At 46.6% G+C, this 26,456-nt stretch overlaps 1 protein-coding gene across 1 annotated transcript in view; it reads left to right on the forward strand.

The window, feature by feature from the left end:
* LOC124016902 (tetratricopeptide repeat protein 28-like) overlaps positions 1-18,444 on the forward strand; it is a 50,060-nt gene extending 31,616 nt beyond the window's left edge. The window contains exons 3-5 of the mRNA XM_046332244.1: positions 6,198-6,345; positions 16,624-16,896; positions 17,625-18,444. Coding sequence (XP_046188200.1) covers positions 6,198-6,345; positions 16,624-16,896; positions 17,625-17,767 — 564 coding nt within the window. The 3' untranslated portion in view covers positions 17,768-18,444. The remainder of the gene's footprint in view (positions 1-6,197; positions 6,346-16,623; positions 16,897-17,624) is intronic.
* The last annotated feature ends 8,012 nt before the right edge of the window (positions 18,445-26,456 follow it).

Raw genomic sequence — 26,456 nt, forward strand, 5'->3', positions numbered from 1 at the left:
ACACACACTACACCACATACACACACACACATACACACCACACACATACACACCACACACATACACACACTACCCACACACTACCCACATACACACCACACACACCCACACACCACACACATACACACCACACACACACCACACACCACACACACACCACACACTACACACATACACACCACACACATACACACCACACACAGTATACACATACACACCACACACACCCACACACTACCCACATACACACCACACACATACACACCACACACATACACACCACACACATACACACCACACACACACCACCCACATACACACCCACACACTACCCACATACACACCACACACCACACACATACACACACTACCCACACACATACACACCACACACACCCACACACTACCCACATACACACCACACACACCCACACACCACACACATACACACCACACACACTATACACACCACACACACCCACACACACACACTACACACATACACACCACACACATACACACCACACACAGTATACACATACACACCACACACACCACACACACTACACACCATACACACCACACACACTACACACATACACACCACACACACCCACGCACTACACATATACATGCCACACACTACACACATACACACCACACACTACCCACATACACACCACATACACCCACACACTACCCACATACACACCACACACATACACACCACACACATACACACTACACACATACACACACTACCCACACACTATACACATACACACCACACACACCCACATACTACCCACATTCACACTACACACATACACACCACACACACCCACACACTACCCACATACACACCACACACATACACACCACACACATACACACCACACACATACACACCACACACACACCACCCACATACACACCCACACACTACCCACATACACACCACACACCACACACATACACACACTACCCACACACATACACACCACACACACCCACACACTACCCACATACACACCACACACATACACACCACACACACCCACACCACACACACCCACACACTACCCACATACACACCACACACATACACACCACACACACCCACATACTACCCACATACACACCACACACATACACACACACCCCACACACTACCCACACACTACCCACATACACACCACACACATACACACCACACAAATACACACCACACACATACACACACTACCCACACACTACCCACATACACACCACACACACCCACACACCACACACATACACACCACACACACTATACACACCACACACACCCACACACTACACACATACACACCACACACATACACACCACACACAGTATACACATACACACCACACACACCCACACACTACCCACATACACACCACACACATACACACCACACACATACACACCACACACATACACACCACACACACACCACCCACATACACACCCACACACTACCCACATACACACCACACACATACACACACTACCCACACACATACACACCACACACACCCACACACTACCCACATACACACCACACACACCCACACACCACACACATACACACCACACACACTATACACACCACACACACCCACACACTACACACATACACACCACACACATACACACCACACACAGTATACACATACACACCACACACACCCACACACTACACACCATACACACCACACACACTACACACATACACACCACACACACCCACGCACTACACATATACATGCCACACACTACACACATACACACCACACACTACCCACATACACACCACATACACCACACACACATACCCACATACACACCACACACACACTACACACACACACACACATACACACTACACACATACACACACACACATACACCACACACACTATACACATACACACCACACACACCCACATACTACCCACATACACACCACACACATACACACCACACACATACCACACACATACACACACATACCACACACATACACACAACACATATACACACCACACACACCCACACACTACCCACATACACACCACACACATACACACCACACACATACACACCACACACACCCACACACTACCCACATACACACCACACACATACACACTACACACATACACACCACACATATACACACCACACACACCCACACACTACCCACATACACACCACACACATACACACCACACACACCCACACACTACCCACATACACACCACACACATACACACCACACACACCCACACACTACCCACATACACACCACACACATACACACCACACACACCCACACCACACACACCCACACACTACCCACATACACACCACACACATACACACCACACACACCCACACACTACCCACATACACACCACACACATACACACCACACACACACACCACCCACATACACACCACACACATACACACACTACCCACATACATACACACCACACACACCCACACACTACCCACATTCACACTACACACATACACACCACACACACCCACACACTACCCACATACACACCACACACATACACACCACACACATACACACCACACACATACACACCACACACACACCACCCACATACACACCCACACACTACCCACATACACACCACACACCACACACATACACACACTACCCACACACATACACACCACACACACCCACACACTACCCACATACACACCACACACATACACACCACACACACCCACACCACACACACCCACACACTACCCACATACACACCACACACATACACACCACACACACCCACATACTACCCACATACACACCACACACATACACACCACACACCCACACACTACCCACATACACACCACACACATACACACCACACACATACACACACTACCCACACACTATACACATACACACCACACACACCCACACACTACCCACATACACACCACACACACCCACACACCACACACATACACACCACACACACTATACACACCACACACACCCACACACTACACACATACATACACACCACACACATACACACCACACACAGTATACACATACACACCACACACCCACACACTACCCACATACACACCACACACATACACACCACACACATACACACCACACACATACACACCACACACACACACACCCACATACACACCCACACACTACCCACATACACACCACACACCACACACATACACACACTACCCACACACATACACACCACACACACCCACACACTACCCACATACACACCACACACACCCACACACCACACACATACACACCACATACACTATACACACCACACACACCCACACACTACACACATACACACCACACACATACACACCACACACATACACACCACACACAGTATACACATACACACCACACACACCCACACACTACACACCATACACACCACACACACTACACACATACACACCACACACACCCACGCACTACACATATACATGCCACACACTACACACATACACACCACACACACTACACACCACACACACATAGATGTGAATGGGCCATGGAAATATTTTTAGGGTATATCAAGGTAAACTTGAGCATGTGCGTGTGTGTGTGCGTGTGTGGCTTACATGGTGTGTTTTGACTGCTGAGATTAATGGCAGAGAGAGAATTCTTTTAAGGCTGTGTGGTGCATCGATTCTGTCATCTTCCACCGTCGCTCTTTGATTTATGCATTTATGCACGTGCTTGTGTTTGCAATATTTTAATGCCCTCTCCAAAGGGTATAAGCGTAAATGCTTGCATGTAGGGCAGGAGGGAGGATAAATAAAGGAGATGTCAGTTTTAGTTTGAAGCAAATGCTTTTTTCACATTTCTTTCTCGCCTCTCCCTCGCTCTCGCTCCTCTGTCATTCCCCTCTGAGAGCCAAGCAGTGAGAGGTGTGTAGTAGAGCAGTCATATAGTAAATCTAATCAAAGAGAGAAGTGCTTTTAAATGTCTGTTGTTCCCCGGGGCAGAACGTCTCTGAGGCTGTCTCTCTGCTCCTACAGCAAGCAGCCCAAACTCAGTCTCAGTCGCCACCAGACGTAATTAATATCGAGCGGGCGCACTGGCCCTCGCTCCCCTCCTTTAATAACAGTGTTAGAACAAAGGTTAATGCTTTGAATCAAATCTCTGTCCTCATCCGTTTCAGTGGAGTTGTGATGCAGGGAGGGGGGAAGCAGAGAGAGATTGGTAATCAACAGAGGGCTTGGAAGGAAGAGAAATTAATTACTGTTCTCCATAAATTCAGTGTCATGTCTCATTTTCCCTAATCTCCTCCCCTTTTGCCCTCCCCTACTGGTGCTAGGCGAGAGGTAGGCCACACTAATGAAAAGGCCTCTTAGATGCTAATAACAAATTACCCTCCGTGTCACTTTTGGAAGCTTCTGCTACTGCAGTCAGAGTCTCCTAGCCTCAAAGAATGATAGGATCTCTGTGGTTAGCCTGGACTCCCTGTCAGACTGCAGGTTAGCCTGGTCTCCCTGTACTAGTCAGACTATTAGACAGCTCTGGAGGGAGAGGAAACTGGTATCCTGGAAGTGGATTATGTTGGAAGATGGTTGGATTGTATTGTGTTGTGTTGTATTACTGAGATCTGTATTATGGCCTAGTTTGGGCTGTTTAGAGGGGAACACTGTAGTATAACTTTTTGCATTGTTTATATCATCCCAAATCTGGCAGGGATTTAGTGGTTTGGCTGGAGTAGGTTGTAAACTGGGCTGGTTCCATATTTCCCTGAGGCTGGGTAGCTGCTGATCCAGGGCTAGAGCTGAGAAGGGCTGGGTTCTGTTCTGTACTGTTATTTGTCTCAGATCAGACAGACAGACAGACAGACAGACAGACAGACAGACAGACAGACAGACAGACAGACAGACAGACAGACAGACAGACAGACAGACAGACAGACAGACAGACAGACAGACAGACAGACAGACAGACAGACAGACAGACAGACAGACAGACAGACAGACAGACAGACAGACAGACAGACAGACAGGCCAGGAAACATCCCTGTTCATCCCTACTGCCTCTGATCTGGTGGACTCACTAAACACAAATGCTTTGTAAATGATGTCTGTGCCCCTGGCTATCCGTCAATAAAAGAAAACAAGACAATTGTGCCGTCTGGTTGGCTTAATACAAGGAATTTGAAATGGTTTATACTTTTACTTTTTATTTTGATACTTAAGTGCATTTGTGCAATTCCATTTACTTTTGATACCGAAGTATATTTAAAACCAAATACTTTTAGACTTTTACTCAAGTAGTATTTTACTGGGTGACCTTCACTTTTACTTGAGTCATTTTCTCAAGTATGACAATTGAGTACTTTTTCCACCACTGCTCTACAGGCTACACATAGACAAGGGAGATGCTACTGTCATCAAAATATTGGGGTTTTGGGTAATGGACTGCTTTGGTCACATGATCTGTGCCTCTCACTGGTGTTAAATAAATCCCACTTCAACCACCATGTGACAGGCTGTGAGCAGTGGGAACAGACTGGTGGAAGAAGAGGAAGTCAAACAGTTTTTTCTACTTCAAGGCTCCAAACTATTGAAAAGCCCAGATGTATAGAAACAGTCCATGGCAGATTCAGGGTTTATGTCATTATAGCAACGCTGTGAAAAATAGAGTGTCTGGAGTATTTATGTGTCCTTTTATGATGCTACAGAGCATCTCTGTTGTGTAGACTAGCTCTCTCTAACTCTCTAAGTTCTTTCAACAGAATCTAAGAGAAATCCCTATACTCCACACTTGTGTGCTAACGATTCCCACTGCAAACAAAAAATAAACAATTTGTGTGACTAGAAAATAATGTCACGCTCTTGAGAAATGCAACCGATGAGTGTGTATCATGTGCATTTATGTAAAACATATTATCCAATTAACAAGTATAGGAACACACAACGATCCCTCTATTATGGGAATACAAAGGAGAGTAGAGTCATGTACTCTAAAAACAGCTTATGTTGAAAACATGCAAATGGCGTTAAATGAGTGTCTGGTAATGTGTTTGTGTGTAACCCCATGATGTAGGGCTGGACTACAGTGCTGACGTCTCTCTCTCTCTCTGTCGCTCTACAGGCATACTTCCGACAGGGTGTTGCCCTTCAGTACCTTGGTCGCCATGCCGACGCGCTGGCCGCCTTTGCCTCGGGGCTGGCCCAAGACCCCAAGAGCCTGCAGCTACTGGTGGGCATGGTGGAGGCTGCCATGAAGTCCCCACTACGAGGTAACGTGTCTCTCGTACTGTATGTCTGTGTTCTCCTCTCTGCCTTTCTAACTGCCGCTAATCTTCCTCCTTCTGTCAGTCAGTAAATGTGTCAGTGTGACTCTAGCAGTATGTGGGGGTGACTACGGAATATCTTTATATCCACCTGTATTTTCTTGGCAGACTGTCTCCTTGTCTGTCCATCTCAGTGTATTTGTGAAGGAGTCCCCTTGACTGACAGGACTGTTTCAGATACAGTTTCAACTGTTCTGCCTTATTATTATTTGACCATGCTGGTCATTTATGAACATTTGAACATCTTGGTCATGTTCTGTTATAATCTCTACCCGGCACAGCCAGAAGAGGACTGGCCACCCCACATAGCCCGGTTCCTCTCTAGGTTTCTTCCTAGGTTTTGGCCTTTCTAGGAGTTTTTCCTAGCCACCGTTTTTACACCTGCATTGTTTGCTGTTTGGGGTTTTAGGCTGGGTTTCTGTACAGCACTTTGAGATATCAGCTGATGTACATGATTTGATTTGATTTGATTTGATTTGATTTGATACTCTAACTACCTGATACATGTCTTGCCAGTCACGCTGATCAGAAAGATACTTCTTTATCATAATAGTAAGCTTCCAACAATAAGGCCCTTGTCTCTGGCTGCCCCTTTTGAAGCCTATTTTCCAAAGCCAAAGTGGATGTATAAGTAGCTTAGTATCCAGGCCAGGGCTTTGAGTAAATTGTGACTTCCCTGCTCCATGATGTGTGTGATATATCAGGAAGCTGCAATGACCTGGCCCTTTGAGGCCAGACGCAGGGGCCTCCTTTCAAACAAAACTGGAATCCATTTCACTAGTGCAACTGACCGCTGCAGAGGATTTAATAAGCTGCTATCCTAACTCCAACAGAGACTCTGAGTCACCCTGTGCTCTCTCTTTGTCATCACCAAAACCACCAACCTCCTCATATACTATACACATGAATAAATACAAGCCTGTTGTAACAGTTCAACATTTTACTGGCCTGCACAGGCAGTTCAGTGGATCCGCATGGCTTTGTTCTGTTCTGTTCTGTTCAGAGAGGAGTCATTGGGATTTAGGCTGCTTGAAGCGCCTCTCTCAATCCCTGTTAGCACAAGGCTGTATCTGAATACATGGAAAAAACACAAGCAAAGAGTGAAGAGCCCATCTGAGGTACATTGATGACATAAGCCTTGTCACTGGAAGCGTAACAGTAAAAGGGCTTGGGAGTGGGCCCAGCACCAAACACCAAACACTGTGGACCTGGCTGGGCCTCTCTCAGTAGGAGAGGATAAACCCTTTTTTTCAATCCCTTAATTGTTTAGCGCATTTCCCGTAGTGCCAGGGAATGAAGTAGCTAGCGACGGAGGGAGACAGTCCAAGGTGTGTTGGAGGGGGGCTGTGTCGGGGGATTAAGAGCAACGATCCTTTCAGATTGGCTCCTGACACAGGGGTAAGATCATCAACGTTACGGCAGCTAACAGGGAGGATCATCCGTGTTAAGCAGCCAGAGCCATGTGATAAGGGAAAGGAAGGAGAGCGTTGCTTTCTCTCGCTGAAGTCAAAGATGGCTGTTTTCCTGCCAGGCCCTCTTATCGGTGGGGTAACACCCCTTCCAGGGTTACCTGGGTATTACCAAACCCACCCATTTCATTCCCCCTCGCTTGGAGTTTGGTGTTGTCAGGGTCTTTCTAAATGAACTGAACTCTTCAACCCTGTTGAAGTCAGAGTGTAAGAAGGTATAATAAGGAAGATGACTTTCCATACTGATGATAGACATCAACTAGTAGCAGTCCAGTAGCAGCATGTTGTTTTACATCTCACTTAACCTTAAGGACATCCACACAGGCATCTCTTTATGCTCCAAATTCACTGGAATGTTTTTCCGTACGTGTCTGGTTTTTATTCTGTCATTGGGCACAGCGACACAGATAAAGGAGTCGCCACGCAAACATTGGACGAAGAACACAAATCATTAAAGCAAGAAAACATATTCAAGGCCCTTGTCTTCAAGGAGACCAACAGTGTGTATAATTCCCCCGGAGCTCACTTTATCACCACTATTTGTGTTTACTTTGCTTTAGCATTGCAGTGTTATATTCCCACTGTGGCTTTGCCCAACTTTTCCCCCACACAATGCATTAAAGGGATTTTCCATGAGTCCAGAGCTGAGCAGCAGACAGTGCTCTCATGTGACTCCTACTGTACTGTCCTCCTTTGTGCTTCTCACAACAAAGCTCTCAAAGTAGGGAAAAGTGCTCTCAGAACCCTCTCCATCTCTGTCTCTCTTCTCTTCCATTTATGATCATTATGTCAGCTTCCAACTGCTCAGATATCAAGGTTTTGATGCATGTTTTTTCCCCACATTGAATATCATTGAGTGAAATTAAAGAGGCAAACCAGGCCCGGGCAGTAGCCAGTGTTGAGCACAGACAGGCTTGGTTCTGTTCTGTTTCTGTTTTCCCCATGATCTTGGACCAGCTCTGAAGTTCTCTGAGCGTTGGAGGGGAAACAATGGCACCATAATTATTATGCATTTTTCCAATTAATTGTTACCAATAGATCACACTATTCATATTATGTCATCTTGGAAGGAGTGATGCAGATACAGAAATATACTACAGAAGTAGAACATCGTAGTAGAAAAGTAGTATATGTCATGCTGGTGAATGAGGACCGAAAAGCGACTTGGCGAAAACAGAGTATTTAATCCAGAATAAACTTTACAAAACAAAAAGCATAATACTACACGTAAAGACGAGAACAGACTGGAGACTTGATCGAGAACTGCAGGTTGCCTCGGGAAGGCACTTGAACCTAGCAGACTCAGACACCTGCTCACCACGCAGCATCTGAGGGAAACACGACACGACAGGGCAAAACATAGACACAGCACGGTGAATTATAAATGAGGATCCGACAGGGCAGGTACGGGAAACAAGGAGTGAAATAGGGACTCTAATCAGGGAAAAGGATCGGGAACAGGTGTGGGAAGACTAAATGATGATTAGGGGAATAGGAACAGCTGGGAGCAGGAACGGAACGATAGAGAGAAGAGAGAGCGAGAGAGTGAGAGAGGGAGGGGGAGAGAGAGGGATAGAAAGAGGGAAAGAACCTAATAAGACCAGCAGAGGGAAACTAATAGAATGGGAAGCACAGGGACAAGACATGATAATTAATGACAAAACATGACAGTACCCCCCCACTCACCGAGCGCCTCCTGGCGCACTCGAGGAGGAATCCTGGCGGCAACGGAGGAAATCATCAATGAGTGAACGGTCCAGCACGTCCCGAGACGGAACCCAACTCCTCTCCTCAGGACCGTAACCCTCCCAATCCACTAAGTATTGGTGACCCCGTCCCCGAGAACGCATGTCCATGATCTTATGTACCTTGTAAATAGGTGCGCTCTCGACAAGGACGGGAGGGGGGAGGGAAGACGAACGGGGGTGCGAAGAAAGGGCTTAACACAGGAGACATGGAAGACAGGATGGACGCGACGAAGATGTCGCGGAAGAAGCAGTCGCACAGCGACAGGATTGACGACCTGGGAGACACGGAACGGACCAATGAACCGCGGAGTCAACTTACGAGAAGCTGTCGTAAGAGGAAGGTTGCGAGTGGAAAGCCACACTCTCTGGCCGCAACAATACCTAGGACTCTTAATCCTGCGTTTATTGGCGGCTCTCACAGTCTGTGCCCTGTAGCGGCAAAGTGCAGACCTCACCCTCCTCCAGGTGCGCTCACAACGTTGGACAAACGCTTGAGCGGAGGGAACGCTGGACTCGGCAAGCTGGGAAGAGAATAGAGGAGGCTGGTAACCCAGACTACTCTGAAACGGAGATAACCCGGTAGCAGACGAAGGAAGCGAGTTGTGAGCGTATTCTGCCCAGGGAGCTGTTCTGCCCAAGACGCAGGGTTTCTGAAAGAAAGGCTGCGTAGTATGCGACCAATCGTCTGATTGGCCCTCTCTGCTTGACCGTTAGACTGGGGATGAAACCCGGAAGAGAGACTGACGGACGCACCAATCAAACGACAGAACTCCCTCCAAAACTGTGACGTGAATTGCGGGCCTCTGTCTGAAACGGCGTCTAACGGGAGGCCATGAATTCTGAACACATTCTCGATAATGATTTGTGCCGTCTCCTTAGCGGAAGGAAGTTTAGCGAGGGAATGAAATGTGCCGCCTTAGAGAACCTATCGACAACCGTAAGAATCACAGTCTTCCCCGCAGACAAAGGCAGACCGGTAATAAAGTCTAGGGCGATGTGAGACCATGGTCGAGAAGGAATGGGAGCGGTCTGAGACGACCGGCAGGAGGAGAGTTACCCGACTTAGTCTGCGCGCAGTCCGAACAAGCAGCCACGAAACGGCGCGTGTCACGCTCCTGAGTCGGCCACCAAAAGCGCTGGCGAATAGACGCAAGAGTGCCTCGAACACCGGGATGACCAGCTAACTTGGCAGAGTGAGCCCACTGAAGAACAGCCAGACGAGTGGAAACAGGAACGAAAAGGAGGTTACTAGGACAAGCGCGCGGCGACGCAGTGTGCGTGAGTGCTTGCTTAACCTGTCTTTCAATTCCCCAGACTGTCAACCCGACAACACGCCATAAGGAAGAATCCCCTCGGGATCAGTAGAAGCCACAGAAGAACTAAACAGACGGGATAAGGCATCAGGCTTGGTGTTCTTGCTACCCGGACGGTAAGAAATCACAAACTCGAAACGAGCGAAAAACAACGCCCAACGAGCTTGACGGGCATTAAGTCGTTTGGCAGAACGGATGTACTCAAGGTTCTTATGGTCTGTCCAAACGACAAAAGGAACGGTCGCCCCTCCAACCACTGTCGCCATTCGCCTAGGGCTAAGCGGATGGCGAGCAGTTCACGGTTACCCACATCATAGTTGCGCTCAGATGGCGACAGGCGATGAGAAAAATAAGCGCAAGGATGAACCTTATCGTCAGACTGGAAGCGCTGGGATAGAATGGCTCCCACGCCTACAAGGTCAACCTCGACAATGAATTGTCTAGTGACGTCAGGAGTAACGAGGATAGGAGCGGACGTAAAACGTTCTTTTAGAAGATCAAAAGCTCCTGGGCGGAACCGGACCACTTAAAACACGTCTTGACAGAAGTAAGAGCTGTGAGAGGGGCAGCAACTTGACCGAAATTACGAATGAAACGCCGATAGAAATTAGCGAAACCTAAAAAGCGCTGCAACTCGACACGTGACCTTGGAGCGGGCCAATCACTGACAGCTTGGACCTTAGCGGAATCCATCTGAATGCCTTCAGCGGAAATAACGGAACCGAGAAAAGTAACGGAGGAGACATGAAAAGAGCACTTCTCAGCCTTTACGTAGAGACAATTCTCTAAAAGGCGCTGTAGAACACGTCGAACGTGCTGAACATGAATCTCGAGTGACGGTGAAAAAATCAGGATATCGTCAAGATAGACAAAAACAAAGATGTTCAGCATGTCTCTCAGAACATCATTAACTAATGCCTGAAAAACAGCTGGCGCATTGGCGAGACCAAACGGCAGAACCCGGTACTCAAAATGCCCTAACGGAGTGTTAAACGCCGTTTTCCACTCGTCCCCCTCTCTGATGCGCACGAGATGGTAAGCGTTACGAAGGTCCAACTTAGTAAAGCACCTGGCTCCCTGCAGAATCTCGAAGGAGAGAACACAATCTCACACTGGGTGAGAAAGGAGCGGCACTCAGTGGGCTGCCCGGAGTAGCAAGGTGGGTTATTAACCCTAGGTTCTGGAGGCTCGGCAGGCCAGGAAGTAACAGGTGGCACGAGACGAAGACTCTGGAACTGTCCAGAGAGGTCGGAAACCTGAGCGGCCAGGTTCTCCACGGCATGGCGAGCAGCAGACAATTCCTGCTCGTGTCTGCCGAGCATGGCTCCTTGGATCTCGACGGCAGTGTTACGAGCGTCTGTAGTCGCTGGGTCCATTCCTCGGTCGGATCCTTCTGTCATGCTGGTGAATGAGGACCCAAAAGCGACTTGGCGAAAACAGAGTATTTAATCCAGAATAAACTTTACAAAACAAAAAGCATAATACTACACGTAAAGACGAGAACAGACTGGAGACTTGATCGAGAACTGCAGGTTGCCTCGGGAAGGCACTTGAACCTAGCAGACTCAGACACCTGCTCACCACGCAGCATCTGAGGGAAACACGACACGACAGGGCAAAACATAGACACAGCACGGTGAATTATAAATGAGGATCCGACAGGGCAGGTACGGGAAACAAGGAGTGAAATAGGGACTCTAATCAGGGAAAAGGATCGGGAACAGGTGTGGGAAGACTAAATGATGATTAGGGGAATAGGAACAGCTGGGAGCAGGAACGGAACGATAGAGAGAAGAGAGAGCGAGAGAGTGAGAGAGGGAGGGGGAGAGAGAGGGATAGAAAGAGGGAAAGAACCTAATAAGACCAGCAGAGGGAAACTAATAGAATGGGAAGCACAGGGACAAGACATGATAATTAATGACAAAACATGACAGTATACATGTAATATATAGTATATATATAGATATGGTTCAGTATAGATGATGGAGATGCAGATGCAAACAGAAGTGCAGGAGGGTGTCAGCCCCTCTCAGCTGTCAGCTCTCTGCCTCCTCAAAGTCACAGACCCATAGAGCAGAATGGGTGGTGGCGATGGCTCGTGAAATGGGAAGGTGAAATGAGTCATAGTTGTATTCAAAGGCAGGGGAAAACAGAATGAATGTACACTACATGCGTTTGTTATTGTCACCAGCCGCCCAGGGGACATGGTAAAGGCTGTCACACGCCTACCCTATACCAGACCCAGGCTGAGACTAAGAGAGAGAGAGAGATAGAGAGATAGAAAGAGAGAGAGAGAGATAGAGGGAGAGATAGAGAAAGAGAGAGAGAGAGATAGAGGGAGAGATAGAGAGAGATAGAGAGAGATAGAGAGATAGGAGAGAGAGAGCGGCAAACAAAGGTTTCTCATTACTTTTCAACATGGCTTCCCAGGCAGTGTGTACAGTATGTGTGTAGTGGTGTAAAGTACTTAAGTAAAAATACTTTAAAGTACTACTTATTAAGTAGTTTTTGTGGGTATCTGTACTTTACTATTTATATTTTTGACAACTTTTACTTTTAATGGTCCATTCACACACTTATCAAGAGAACATCCCCAGTCATCCCTACTGCCTCTGATCTGGTGGACTCACTAAACACACATTCTTCATTTGTAAATGATGTCTGAGTGTTGGAGTGGTGCCGTCTGGTTTGATTATTATAAGGATTTTTAAAAATGATTTATACTTTTACTTTTTATACTTTAGTATATTTTAGCAATTACATTTACTTTTGATACTTACCGGTAAGTATTTTTAAAACCGAATACTAAGTAGTATTTTACTGGGTGACTTTTACTTGAGACATTTTCCATTAAGGTATTGTATCTTTACTTTTACTCAAGTATGACAATTGGGTACTTTTTCCAGCACTGTATGTGTGTTTTATATACATTCAGTGGCCAGTTTATTAGGTACATCAACCCATTCATGAAAATGGTTCGCTCCTACAGACAGTGAGTCACATGGCCATGGCTTGCTATACTGAAGAGAAAAAATACAGACCTTCCATATACCGTAATCTTCAAAAATGAGTGGTTTGATGATTAACAAACAAGAAATCAACTTTCTAGAACTTAATAACAATAGACTATATCAAAAATGCATAATGTGTCACATTCACCCCAATATCCATCGAGGCATCGAGGCGTTCATGTACTGTTTGATTGCACGTTAGATGGGGCAAAACAAGTGGCCTAAGTGACGTTGAGCGTGGTATGATCGTCGGTGCCAGGCTCGGTGCTGGTTCCAGTATCTCAGGAACGGCCGGGCTCCTGGGCTTTTCACGCACGACAGTGTCTAGGGTTTACCAGGAATGGTGCAACAAACCAAAACCATCCAGTCAGCAGCAGTCCGTTGATGACAAGTCGAAGGAGAATGGAAAGAATCGTGCAAAATAACAGGCGGGCCACAAACAGTCAAATAACTGAGCAGTACAACAGTGGTGTGCAGAACCGCATCTCAGAACGCACAACCTGGATCCGGATGGGCTATTGCAGCAGCCGACCACACCGGGTTCCACTCCTATCAGCTTAAAACAGGAAGAAGCAGCTCCATTGGGCACACGATCAACAAAACTGGACTATTGAGGAGTGTAAAAACATTGCCTGGTCCGGCAAAACCCGGTTCCAGTTTCATCGTGCTGATCTGGTGGCAGAGTCTGGGTTTGGCGTAAGCAACGGAAGTCCATGGCCCCATCCTGTCTGGTGTCAATGGTACTAGATGGGTGCACCTAATAAACTGTGTGTGTGTGTGTGTGTGTGTGTGTGTGTGTGTGTGTGTGTGTGTGTGTGTGTGTGTGTGTGTGTGTGTGTGTGTGTGTGTGTGTGTGTGTGTGTGTGTGTGTGTGTGTGTGTGTGTGTGTGTGTGTGTGTGTGCGTGCGTCATCCCCCTGATGTGCGTGTGAGAACCAACTGTTAAAGCACTCTTTACTACCTGTTTATGGATCCCAAGCCATGACATCTGTCTTTGCTGCCCTCCCAATTAGTTTGATTTATGACACCACCCCCAGGGGTCAGTAAAAATGCTGTTCATTTATGAATGGATTGTGGGCTGGCTGACACGTGTGTGTGTGTGTGTGTGTGTGTGTGTGTGTGTGTGTGTGTGTGTGTGTCATGTGTCCTGTTTGTTGAGGGTGTGTGTGGAGCCTGGAGATGTGTTTGTGTGTGTGTGTGTGTGTGAATATTATCATCCCCCTGATGTGTGGGAGACATTGCCCTAACTACCTGTTTATGGATCCAGCAGCCATGACACTTTTTACTGGTATTTCAATGTTTGATTTATGACACCACGCTGTGTGTCACTTTAAATGCAATTACCAGCTATGAATGGATATGATATGCACACGCCGTCTCTGCCAGCGCTACATTCTTCCAACCGCTGGAAAACAAGTGATGCTCTTGAAAGAGCATCATCAATCCTATTTTTGAGGGCTTGTGTGGAGCCTGGAGATGTTTCATATTGTGTGTGTGGTGAATATTATATTCCAAGTGGGTGGCTTGGTACCAGGCTATTCAGGTAGTGTTCATGTGTATTTTGTTATTTGTCCGAGTGTCATTCTCTGTAAGTGCATGGGTATTACTGATATAGTAACAGGTGTATAGTACACCTGACTGCAGGCATGATCTACCTTGTGCAGGTACAATACTACAGAAAAACCTCTGTGGGAGAGGAGTTGACCTAATTAACTGCAACTCTGCTCAAAATATTTGCACAAGGGTCATAGTTATTCCCCATCCTCATTCATGTACACACACTTGCATTCACATACAGTACACACACTCACACATACAGTACACACACTCACACATACAGTACACACATGCACGCACATACATAAGATGTCACCCCTGTTCCCATCCCCCTCCTTGTCAGCCCCAGTCTGCTGCCAAGGCTGTAGTCTGCCAGCGGGCTGTCTGGCTGTCTGTCTGTCTGGCTGGCTGGCTCAGTATACTAGAGGGGCTGTGGATCCCAAAAGCCTGCGTGGCCCACCATTGATTTATGTCATTGTGTGCATTTTCAGCCTTCCCAGAGGTCACCTCGTGCGTCTCCTCTCCACATTCCTCTGCCTCTGTCCCCTGAGTTACCAGCAGCATGTTCACCATCACTTTTAACACTCAGCCGCCCTCAAAACCCACTCAGGCTTCTCTTCTCTCTCAAACCGCAATATCATTTCAAAGCAGTATAATTTCCCTCTGCTGCCTCGCAGCAGAGCTGTCAGAGGATGTGTAAACACAACGTTTTTATATTGTGGGGTTTGAATTTTCCAGAGATGAAATTGTCTATAATAGTTAAACCTGTCAATGGTGTATTCATTTGCTTGTCTTGTTGTGATGTTGTCTGTGAAATCCATGTTCTAAGGCCATCATTCAGACAAGCTTGATAAAAGACACATTGATTGCTCTCCCTGAAACACACTAGATGGACTAGGACGGGGCTGTGTTCAGATGGAGCTATTGAGATTTTTCATCTTGCAACATGTTCAGGTGAACAAATCAACATGGCTAATGTGCAGTAATTTACCGAAGCTGCTGACAGTCATTGTTGGTGAGCTATGGAGAACCTTGTGTATTCCATGAAACTGAAAGGAATGCAAAAAAGCTATCTGAATGAGTCCAGTTCTTCTCATCATGACCCCCCCCTCCCTCCCTCCACACAGAGTCACTGGAACCCACCTACCAGCAGCTGCAGAAGATGAAACTGGACAAGAGTCCGTTCGTGGTGGTGTCAGTGATTGGTCAGGAGCTGCTGACAGCAGCCCACCATACCGCCTCCGTGGTGGTACTGGAGTCCGCATTAAAGATCGGCACCTGCAGCCTCAAGCTGCGCGGCTCCGTCTTCTCAGCCCTCAGCAGTGCCCACTGGTCCCTGGGCAATACCGAGAAGAGCACCGGATACATGCAGCAAGACCTGGAGGTCTCCAAAACACTAGGTAAGAGACAAGAGTGTGTGTTTGTGTGTGTATGTCTGTTCTTATCTGTCTGTATGTGGGTGTCTCTAACTACAGTATGTCTGTCCCTGAGTTGCTGTGTGGGTGTGAGGCAGCCCAGATTGGCTGGACTCTCCTGGCCCCACATCGTTTGACACATGAGTGGGCAGAACAGAGCAGCGTGAGAAGGGTCTGGAGTGGAGCAGAGCGCTGTGGTTATCAGGTAGAGAGCCTGGCTCTGGCCCAGTCTGGGGGGCCTGTCTGTCAGATATAATAAGGCCTCTCCCTCACCCCACTGGGGCCTGGAGATCAGGTCTAGCAGGTCTACCTGCAGTCTGTCTGTCAGTCAGTTAGCTGCTCTCTCTACTGTGGAGCTTTGTCTGTACAGCAGCTTAGAATGCCCAGCGCTCCATTTAAGGACATAATGGGATGTCAGTGTCAAGGAGCTCCATCGCATCACTGCTCTGAGATGGTAGAAGACCGGGACTACCCTGGGAAGACCCATCCTACACCGAATGACAGCACATTTAGTTGTGACTTTCCAGTTGTACTGTATATAACCTGAGTGGTAAACAAACAAGGATACATATGATTGTATTGAAAGTTAAAAGGTATTGATTATGATCTCAGATTTATTGTTTAGAGTACATTGTTTTCTGTCCTGTTCTATCCTGTCCTGGAGTGACCTTCCCTTACTTGACCTCTCTTCTCTCTGCTCTCCTCATCTCCAGGTGACCAAACAGGTGAATGTCGTGCCCATGGCAACCTGGGCTCAGCATTCTTCTCCAAGGGGAACTACCGCGAGGCCCTGACTAACCATCGCCACCAGCTGGTCCTGGCCATGAAGCTCAAGGACAGGGAGGTAAGAGACTGAGACACACAGGGCCCACAGCTCACTGTCCTCCATCTAATACCCCTGGGAGTTTTTTCTGATCTTTTCCAGGTGGTAGAATGTAAGGTAAATCTATCATGTAGTTTTAGGTTATCTTCTGCTTTAGGAGGAGGGGTGAGGGCATGTGGGGAATGGATGGCTGGTGTCTTTTCTCTGCTTCCGTTAGTGGTTGTAATAGTGGTGTGTCCTGCAGCTTTCCTCTCCTCTGTCTTGGTTGTTCAGAGGGTGAATCAAGGGTAAGACTGAAAGGCAGGAATGCTCTGCTGCTGGTTCTCCCGTCCGAGATAGAGAGATAGAGAGGGATGGCAAGTGGGTTCGGAGGACAAATGAAGGTGACGAGACAAATGAGAGAGAGAGGTGAAGAGACCAAGGGGAGGGCCTTAAGTAACAGCTTGTGCTCCTCATTATCAATGCAAAACATTTATGCAGATATTATGCATATATTTATCCTGTTCATGTTTCAGTACAACTGGGGTTTTGGCAACATATGCTACTTAATGAATGTAATTTGCACAGATTAAGGTGTTTGGATATGAAATAGAGGGAGAAAGACAAAAACAAAAGGACAAGAGAGAAAAAAAAACACAAATGAGGGAGAGAGATAAAACCACAGATGAGGGAGGAAAAAACAATAGATGAGGGAGGAAAAAAAACAATAGATGAGGGAGAGAGAAAAAACAACAGATGAGGGAGAGAGAAAAAAACAACAGATGAGGGAGAGAGAAAAAAACAACAGATGAGGGAGAGAGAAAAAAACAACAGATGAGGGAGGAAGAAAAAACAACAGATGAGGGAGAGAGAAAAAAACAACAAATGAGGGAGAGAGAAAAAAACAACAAATGAGGGAGAGAGAAAAAAACAACAAATGAGGGAGGAAAAAACAAGAGATGAGGGAGAGAGAAAAAAACAACAGATGAGGGAGAGAGAAAAAAACAACAGATGAGGGAGAGAGAAAAAACAACAGATGAGGGAGAGAGAAAAAAACAACCGATGAGGGAGAGAGAAAAAAACAACAGATGAGGGAGGAAGAAAAAACATAGATGAGGGAGAGAGAAAAAACAACAGATGAGGGAGAGAGAAAAAAACATAGATGAGGGAGGAAGAAAAAAACATAGATGAGGGAGAGAGAAAAAACAACAGATGAGGGAGAGAGAAAAAACAACAGATGAGGGAGAGAGAAAAAACAGATGAGGGAGGAAGAAAAAAACATAGATGAGGGAGAGAGAAAAAACAACAGATGAGGGAGAGAGAAAAAACAACAGATGAGGGAGGAAGAAAAAACAACAGATGAGGGAGAGAGAAAAAACAGATGAGGGAGGAAGAAAAAAACATAGATGAGGGAGGAAGAAAAAACAACAGATGAGGGAGAGAGAAAAAACAACAGATGAGGGAGAGAGAAAAAACAGATGAGGGAGGAAGAAAAAAACATAGATGAGGGAGAGAGAAAAAACATAGATGAGGGAGAGAGAAAAAACAACAGATGAGGGAGAGAGAAAAAACAGATGAGGGAGGAAGAAAAAAACATAGATGAGGGAGGAAGAAAAAAACAGATGAGGGAGGCTGAAAAAACAACAGATGAGGGAGGCTGAAAAAAACATAGATGAGGGAGGCTGAAAAAAACATAGATGAGGGAGGAAGAAAAAAACATAGATGAGGGAGGAAGAAAAAAACATAGATGAGGGAGGAAGAAAAAACAACAGATGAGGGAGAGAGAAAAAAACAACAGATGAGGGAGGCTTAAAAAACAACAGATGAGGGAGGAAGAAAAAAACAACAGATGAGGGAGAGAGAAAAAACAACAGATGAGGGAGAGAGAAAAAACAACAGATGAGGGAGAGAGAAAAAAACAAGAGATGAGGGAGGAAGAAAAAAACAAGAGATGAGGGAGGAAGAAAAAAACAACAGATGAGGGAGGAAGAAAAAAACAACAGATGAGGGAGAGAGAAAAAAACAACAGATGAGGGAGGGAGAAAAAAACAACAGATGAGGGAGAGAGAAAAAAACAACAGATGAGGGAGAGAGAAAAAAAACAGATGAGGGAGGAAGAAAAAAACAACAGATGAGGGAGAGAGAAAAAAACTAACAGATGAGGGAGAGAGAAAAAAACTAACAGATGAGGGAGAGAGAAAAAAACAACAGATGAGGGAGGAAGAAAAAAACAACAGATGAGGGAGGAAGAAAAAAAAACAGATGAGGGAGGAAGAAAAAAACAACAGATGAGGGAGGAAGAAAAAAACAACAGATGAGGGAAAGAGAAAAAAAAACAGATGAGGGAGGAAGAAAAAAACAACAGATGAGGGAGGAAGAAAAAAACAACAGATGAGGGAGAGAGAAAAAAAAACAACAGATGAGGGAGGAAGAAAAAAACAACAGATGAGGGAGAGAGAAAAAAACAACAGATGAGGGAGAGAGAAAAAAACAACAGGTGAGGGAGGCTGAAACAAAACAACAGATGAGGGAGGAAGATAAAAACAAGAGATGAGGTAGGAAAATAAAAACAAGAGATGAGGGAGAAAAAAACAACAGATGAGGGAGGCTGAAAAAAACAACAGATGAGGGAGAGAGAAAAAAAGACCACATGAGGGAGAGAAAAAAACAACAGATGAGGGAGGAAGAAAAAAAGATGAGGTAGAGCATGAGGGAAGGTAGACAGAGGAGGAGGGAGGGCCAGAAAGTGAGAAAATGGGCAAATTTCTCTCTCTCTCCCTCTTTCTGACCTCTGACCTTGCCTGACCTCTGTGGTGTTTGTGGGGGGTGACAGGAATTTGTTCTTGCACAGTTCCCATCACCCAGCTCGGAGAGAAGAATGCCCCTGCTTCCCCCCATCCCTCCCTGCTTCCTCATCCCTCCCTGCTTTCCCCTAACCCCCCTGCTTCCCCCATCCCTCCCTGCTTCCCCAGTCTCTTATCCTCCCCGCCAGCCCCTCCCTGCTTCCCCAGTCTCTTATCCTCCCCGCCAGCCCCTCCCTGCTTCCCCCATCCCTCCCTGCTTCCCCCATCCCTCCCTGCTTCCCCCATCCCTCCCTGCTTCCCCAGTCTCTTATCCTCCCCGCCAGCCCCTCCCCGGCCGCTTCAACTGTTTGTTTTCCCAGATATCAGGAGACGTTTAAACACTCCAGTTTACTGCTCTTAAAGATGGGAAAGATTGAACATCTTGAAGGGAGTTGTGGTATGTGGATGTACTGTGGGGTCATGTTAGAGAGGGGGAGAGAAATGAAAGGAAAGAGAGAATGGGATGGGTGGTTTAAAAGCCGAAGGGCAAAGCTACAGCTGACGGCCAGAGGCCCCCTCACATTTCTCACACAAATACCTCCAGATATATAGACGCAGAGGTGACGGTATCAAATCAAATCAAATCACATTTTATTTGTCACATACACATGGTTAGCAGATGTTAATGCGAGTGTAGCGAAATGCTTGTGCTTCTAGTTCCGACAATGCAGTGATAACCAACAAGTAATCTAACTAAGGGGATAAAGAATATGTACATAAGGATATATGAATGAGTGATGGTACAGAGCAGCATACAGTAGATGGTAGACAAAGTAAACAAAGTGGCATAGTTAAAGTGGCTAGTGATACATGTATTACATAAGGATGCAGTCGATGATGTAGAGTACAGTATATACGTATGCATATGAGATGAATAATGTAGGGTAAGTAACATTATATAAGGTAGCATTGTTTAAAGTGGCTAGTGATATATTTACATCATTTCCCATCAATTCCCATTATTAGAGTGGCTGGAGTTGGGTCAGTGTCAATGACAGTGTGTTGGCAGCAACCACTCAATGTTAGTGGTGGCTGTTTAACAGTCTGATGGCCTTGAGATAGAAGCTGTTTTTCAGTCTCTCGGTCCCGGCTTTGATGCACCTGTACTGACCTCGCCTTCTGGATGATAGCAGGGTGAACAGGCAGTGGCTCGGGTGGTTGATGTCCTTGATGATCTTTATGGCCTTCCTGTAACATCGGGTGGTGTAGGTGTCCTGGAGGGCAGGTAGTTTGCCCCCGGTGATGCGTTGTGCAGACCTCACTACCCTCTGGAGAGCTTTACGGTTGAGGGCGGAGCAGTTGCCGTACCAGGCGGTGATACAGCCCGCCAGGATGTTCTCGATTGTGCATCTGTAGAAGTTTGTGAGTGCTTTTGGTGACAAGCCAAATTTCTTCAGTCTCCTGAGGTTGAAGAGGCGCTGCTGCACCTTCTTCACGACGCTATCAGTGTGAGTGGACCAATTCAGATTGTCTGTGATGTGTATGCCAAGGAACTTAAAAACTTGCTACCCTCTCCACTACTGTTCCATCGATGTGGATAGGGGGGTGTTCCCTCTGCTGTTTCCTGAAGTCCACAATCATCTCCTTAGTTTTGTTGACGTTGAGTGTGAGGTTATTTTCCTGACACCACACTCCGAGGGCCCTCACCTCCTCTGTAGGCCGTCTCGTCGTTGTTGGTAATCAAGCCTACCACGAGTGTCGTCCGCAAACGATCTGGCAGGGAATGGGTGTCAGGTCAGAGCTTTTGAAGGGGAGAGGTAATGATCAGGACAGGTGTGCAGATTACTGATGGGATACAGGTGCGGGTGAACATCGATCTCCCAACAAGCTAATTCGCCCGGCAACCAGACAGGGTGCGTTCCAGGACACCGGAAACACACTCCAGGACAGAAACACAGGCAAACACAGACTCAGGAAGCGGGATTCGTGATAGTTTTACTTGCTATATTGTATTTACTTTGCCACCATGGCCTTTTTTTGCCTTTTACCTCCCTTATCTCACCTCATTTGCTCACATTGTATATAGACTTGTTTATACTGTATTATTGACTGTGTGTTTGTTTTACTCCATGTGTAACTCTGTGTTGTTGTATGTGTCGAACTGCTTTGCTTCATCTTGGCCAGGTCTCAATTGTAAAATGAGAACTTGTTCTCTATTTGCCTACCTGGTTAAATAAAAGGTGAAATAAATAAATAAAATACAAATAAATAAAAATTCACACCGGTTAAAACTTGTTAGGGCAGTGGTCCCGTGGTCGGAACATATATCAGCGGAAATTTCAAGTGCGCCACGTATAGTTTTTGATAAAACTCAAACTTTCATTAAAATTGACATACAATATACTGAATTAAAGCTACACTCGTTGTGAATCTATCCACCAAGTCAGATTTGTAAAATGCTTTTCGGCGAAAGCATGAGAAGCTATTATCTGATACCATGCACCCTCAAAATACTGCAACGTCACCTAACACGACAGATTTTGTGTTATCCGTCGCAAACCAAAACTCTGAAATAAAATATAAAACATTCATTACCTTTGACGAGCTTCTTTCTTGGCACTCCTAGATGTCCCATAAACATCATTTAGGGTCTTTTTTCGATTAAATCGGTCCAGATTCAGTAGTGTTAGGGTGAGGTGTATTTAAAACACATTTCTTCCCCTCAGACGTCATTGCACGTGCGATAGAACAGCAGAGTTTGTACCCAAAACATTTTTGACCACAATGCTGAATGCTGATTTCCTTCAAACAAAGACTACAACAGATGCGCCTGTGGCGGCCAGTGATGCTGTTTCGCCGATCACGGAGCTTAGCTTCAAAGGAAAACTCCACTCAAAAACTATCTGTTGGTATTTGTTTCATTAGTCCATTGTTAATATGTTTTGCATGTCAGTAATCAAGTTTTCAAGATCTGTAACTTTCAGAATACTGAAATCATTTGACATCATAGAGTATGAGCATCATACGTGGAAGATGTCTGTATTTTGAAACACAGAGCCCGCCGAGTAAGTATTGTATTAGTAATTATACTCGTTCCTTTACCCCAGAGTAGGTGGTTTTCTCACATACACATTATACTGCTGTTCTACTGTATTACTCCAGTACTAGCCTTTACACAGTACAATACAGTGACGTGCGGCCTGGCCTGGCTGTTATGGAGCAGCAGAGAGAGACGGAAGACAGAGATGTTCCTGAGAGCATTCTCCATAAATCACTAGCAGTAATCGGCGGTTTAAAAAGGGGGGGGGCTGCTAGTGTTGTTATGCAGGTGAATGAGGACCCAAAAGCGACTTGGCGAAAACAGAGTCTTTAATCCAGTAAAGTAACTTTACAATCAAAAGGCATAATACTACTCGTAATGACGAGAACAGACTGGAGACTTGATCAAGAACTGCAGGTTGCCTCGGGAAGGCACTTGAACGTAGCAGACTCAGACACCTGCTCACCACGCAGCATCTGAGGGAAACATGACACGACAGGGCGATACATAGACACAGCACGGTGAACAATAGACAAGGATCCGACAGGGCAGGAACGGAAAACAAGGAGAGAAATAGGGACTCTAATCAGGGAAAAGGATCGGGAACAGGTGTGGGAAGACTAAATGATTGATTAGGGGAATAGGAACAGCTGGGAGCAGGAACGGAACGATAGAGAGAAGAGAGAGAGGAAGGGAGAGAGAAAAAGGGGAACGAACCTAAAAAGACCAGCAGGGGGAAAATGAACAGAGGGAAAAGCAAAATGACAAGACAAAATAAGACAAAACATGACAGTACCCCCCCACTCACCGAGCGCCTCCTGGCGCTCTCGAGGAGGAACACTGGCGGCAACGGAGGAAATCATAGATCAAACGGTCCAGCACGTCCCGAGAAAGAACCCAACTCCTCTCCTCAGGACCGTAACGAAAAACGATAAAAAGGGAAACTAGGGTACTACTCTAAAAAAAAAAAAAATGAGACACGGGTAGAGAACTGAAAGCTTTAGAGCAAACAGGACCAAACAGGCCAGGAGAGTAACAACTAGGGACAGACTGAGACACAGCAAGGGCAGGAACAAGAACAGGAGAGATGCGATGGCAGGGAACAGACTGAGACCCAGCAAGACCAGGAGCAGAAGCAGAAAAAAATTACCAGACTTCTGCGCGCAGTCTGAACACGCAGCCACGAAACGGCGCGTGTCACGCTCCTGAGTAGGCCACCAAAACCGCTGGCGAATAGAAGCAAGCGTACCCCGAACGCCGGGATGGCCAGCTAACTTGGCAGAGTGAGCCCACTGAAGAACAGCCAGACGAGTAGAAACAGGAACGAAAAGAAGGTTACTAGGACAAGCGCGCGGCGACGCAGTGTGCGTGAGTGCTTGCTTAACCTGTCTCTCAATTCCCCAGACAGTCAACCCGACAACACGCCCAACAGGAAGGATCCCTCGGGATCGGTAGAAGCCACAGAAGAACTAAAGAGACGGGATAAAGCATGAGGCTTGGTGTTCTTAGTACCCGGGCAATAAGAAATAACGAACTCGAAACGAGCGAAAAACAACGCCCAACGAGCATGACGCGCATTCAGTCGTTTGGCAGAACGGATGTACTCAAGGTTCTTTTGGTCAGTCCAAACGACAAAAGGAACGGTCGCCCCCTCCAACCACTGTCGCCATTTGCCTAGGGCTAAACGAATGGCGAGCAGTTCGCGGTTAGCCACATCATAGTTACGTTCCGACGGTGACAGGCGATGAGAAAATACGCACAAGGGTGGACCCCATCGTCAGTATCGGAGCGCTGGGACAGAATGGCTCCCACGCCCACCCCGACGCGTCAACCTCAACAATAAACGGTTTAGTGACGTCAGGTGCAACAAGGATAGGAGCGGATGCAAAACGCTTCTTGAAGAGAACAGGACAACAATCATACGACCGGTGAGGAGGAAGGGAGTTGGTTCTGGACCGACTGAAGACCGTGCGCAGACCATGATACTCCTCCGGCACTCCTGTCAAATCACCAGGTTCCTCCTGAGAAGAGGGGACAGAACAAACAGGAGAAATAGCAGACATTAAACACGTCACATGACAAGAAATGTTCCAGGAAAGGATAGAATTACTAGACCAATCAAAAGAAGGATTATGACACACTAGCCAGGGATGACCCAAAACAACAGGTGTAAAAGGTGAACAAAAATCAAAAAAGAAATGGTCTCACTATGGTTACCAGATACAGTGAGGGTTAAAGGTAGTGTTTCATATAATATACTGGGGAGAGGACTACCATCCAAGGCAAACATGACCGTGGGCTCCCTAACTGTCTGAGAGGAATGTCATGTTCCCGCGCCCAGGCTTCGTCCATAAAACAGCCCTCTGCCCCAGAGTCTATTAATGCACTGCAGGAAGCTGCCGATCCGGTCCAGCGTAGATGGACCGGTAAGGTAGTACATGTACTTGACGGAGAGGACCGTCTAGTAGCGCTTATCAGTCGCCCTCCGCTTACTGATGAGCTCTGGCCTTTAACTGGACATGAAATGACAAAATGACCAGCGGAACCGCAATAGAGACAGAGGCGGTTGGTGATTCTCCGTTCCCTCTCCTTAGTCGAGATGCGAATACCCCCAGCTGCATGGGCTCAACACCTGAGTCAGTGGGGAAAGACGGTAGTGTCGGAGAGAGGGGAGACACAGTTAATGCGAGCTCTCTTCTATGAGCTCGGTGACGAAGATCTACCCGTCGTTCAATGCGAATAGCGAGTTCAATCAAAGAATCCACGCTGGATGGAACCTCCCGAGAGAGAATCTCATCCTTAACCTTAGCGTGGAGTCCCTCCAGAAAACGAGCGAGCAACGCCTGCTCGTTCCAGTTACTGGAGGCAGCAAGAGTGCGAAACTCTATAGAGTAATCCGTTATGGATCGATTACCTTGAC

This window comes from Oncorhynchus gorbuscha, unplaced genomic scaffold, assembly GCF_021184085.1.
Source record: "Oncorhynchus gorbuscha isolate QuinsamMale2020 ecotype Even-year unplaced genomic scaffold, OgorEven_v1.0 Un_scaffold_11:::fragment_6:::debris, whole genome shotgun sequence".
Classification (NCBI taxonomy): domain Eukaryota; kingdom Metazoa; phylum Chordata; class Actinopteri; order Salmoniformes; family Salmonidae; genus Oncorhynchus; species Oncorhynchus gorbuscha.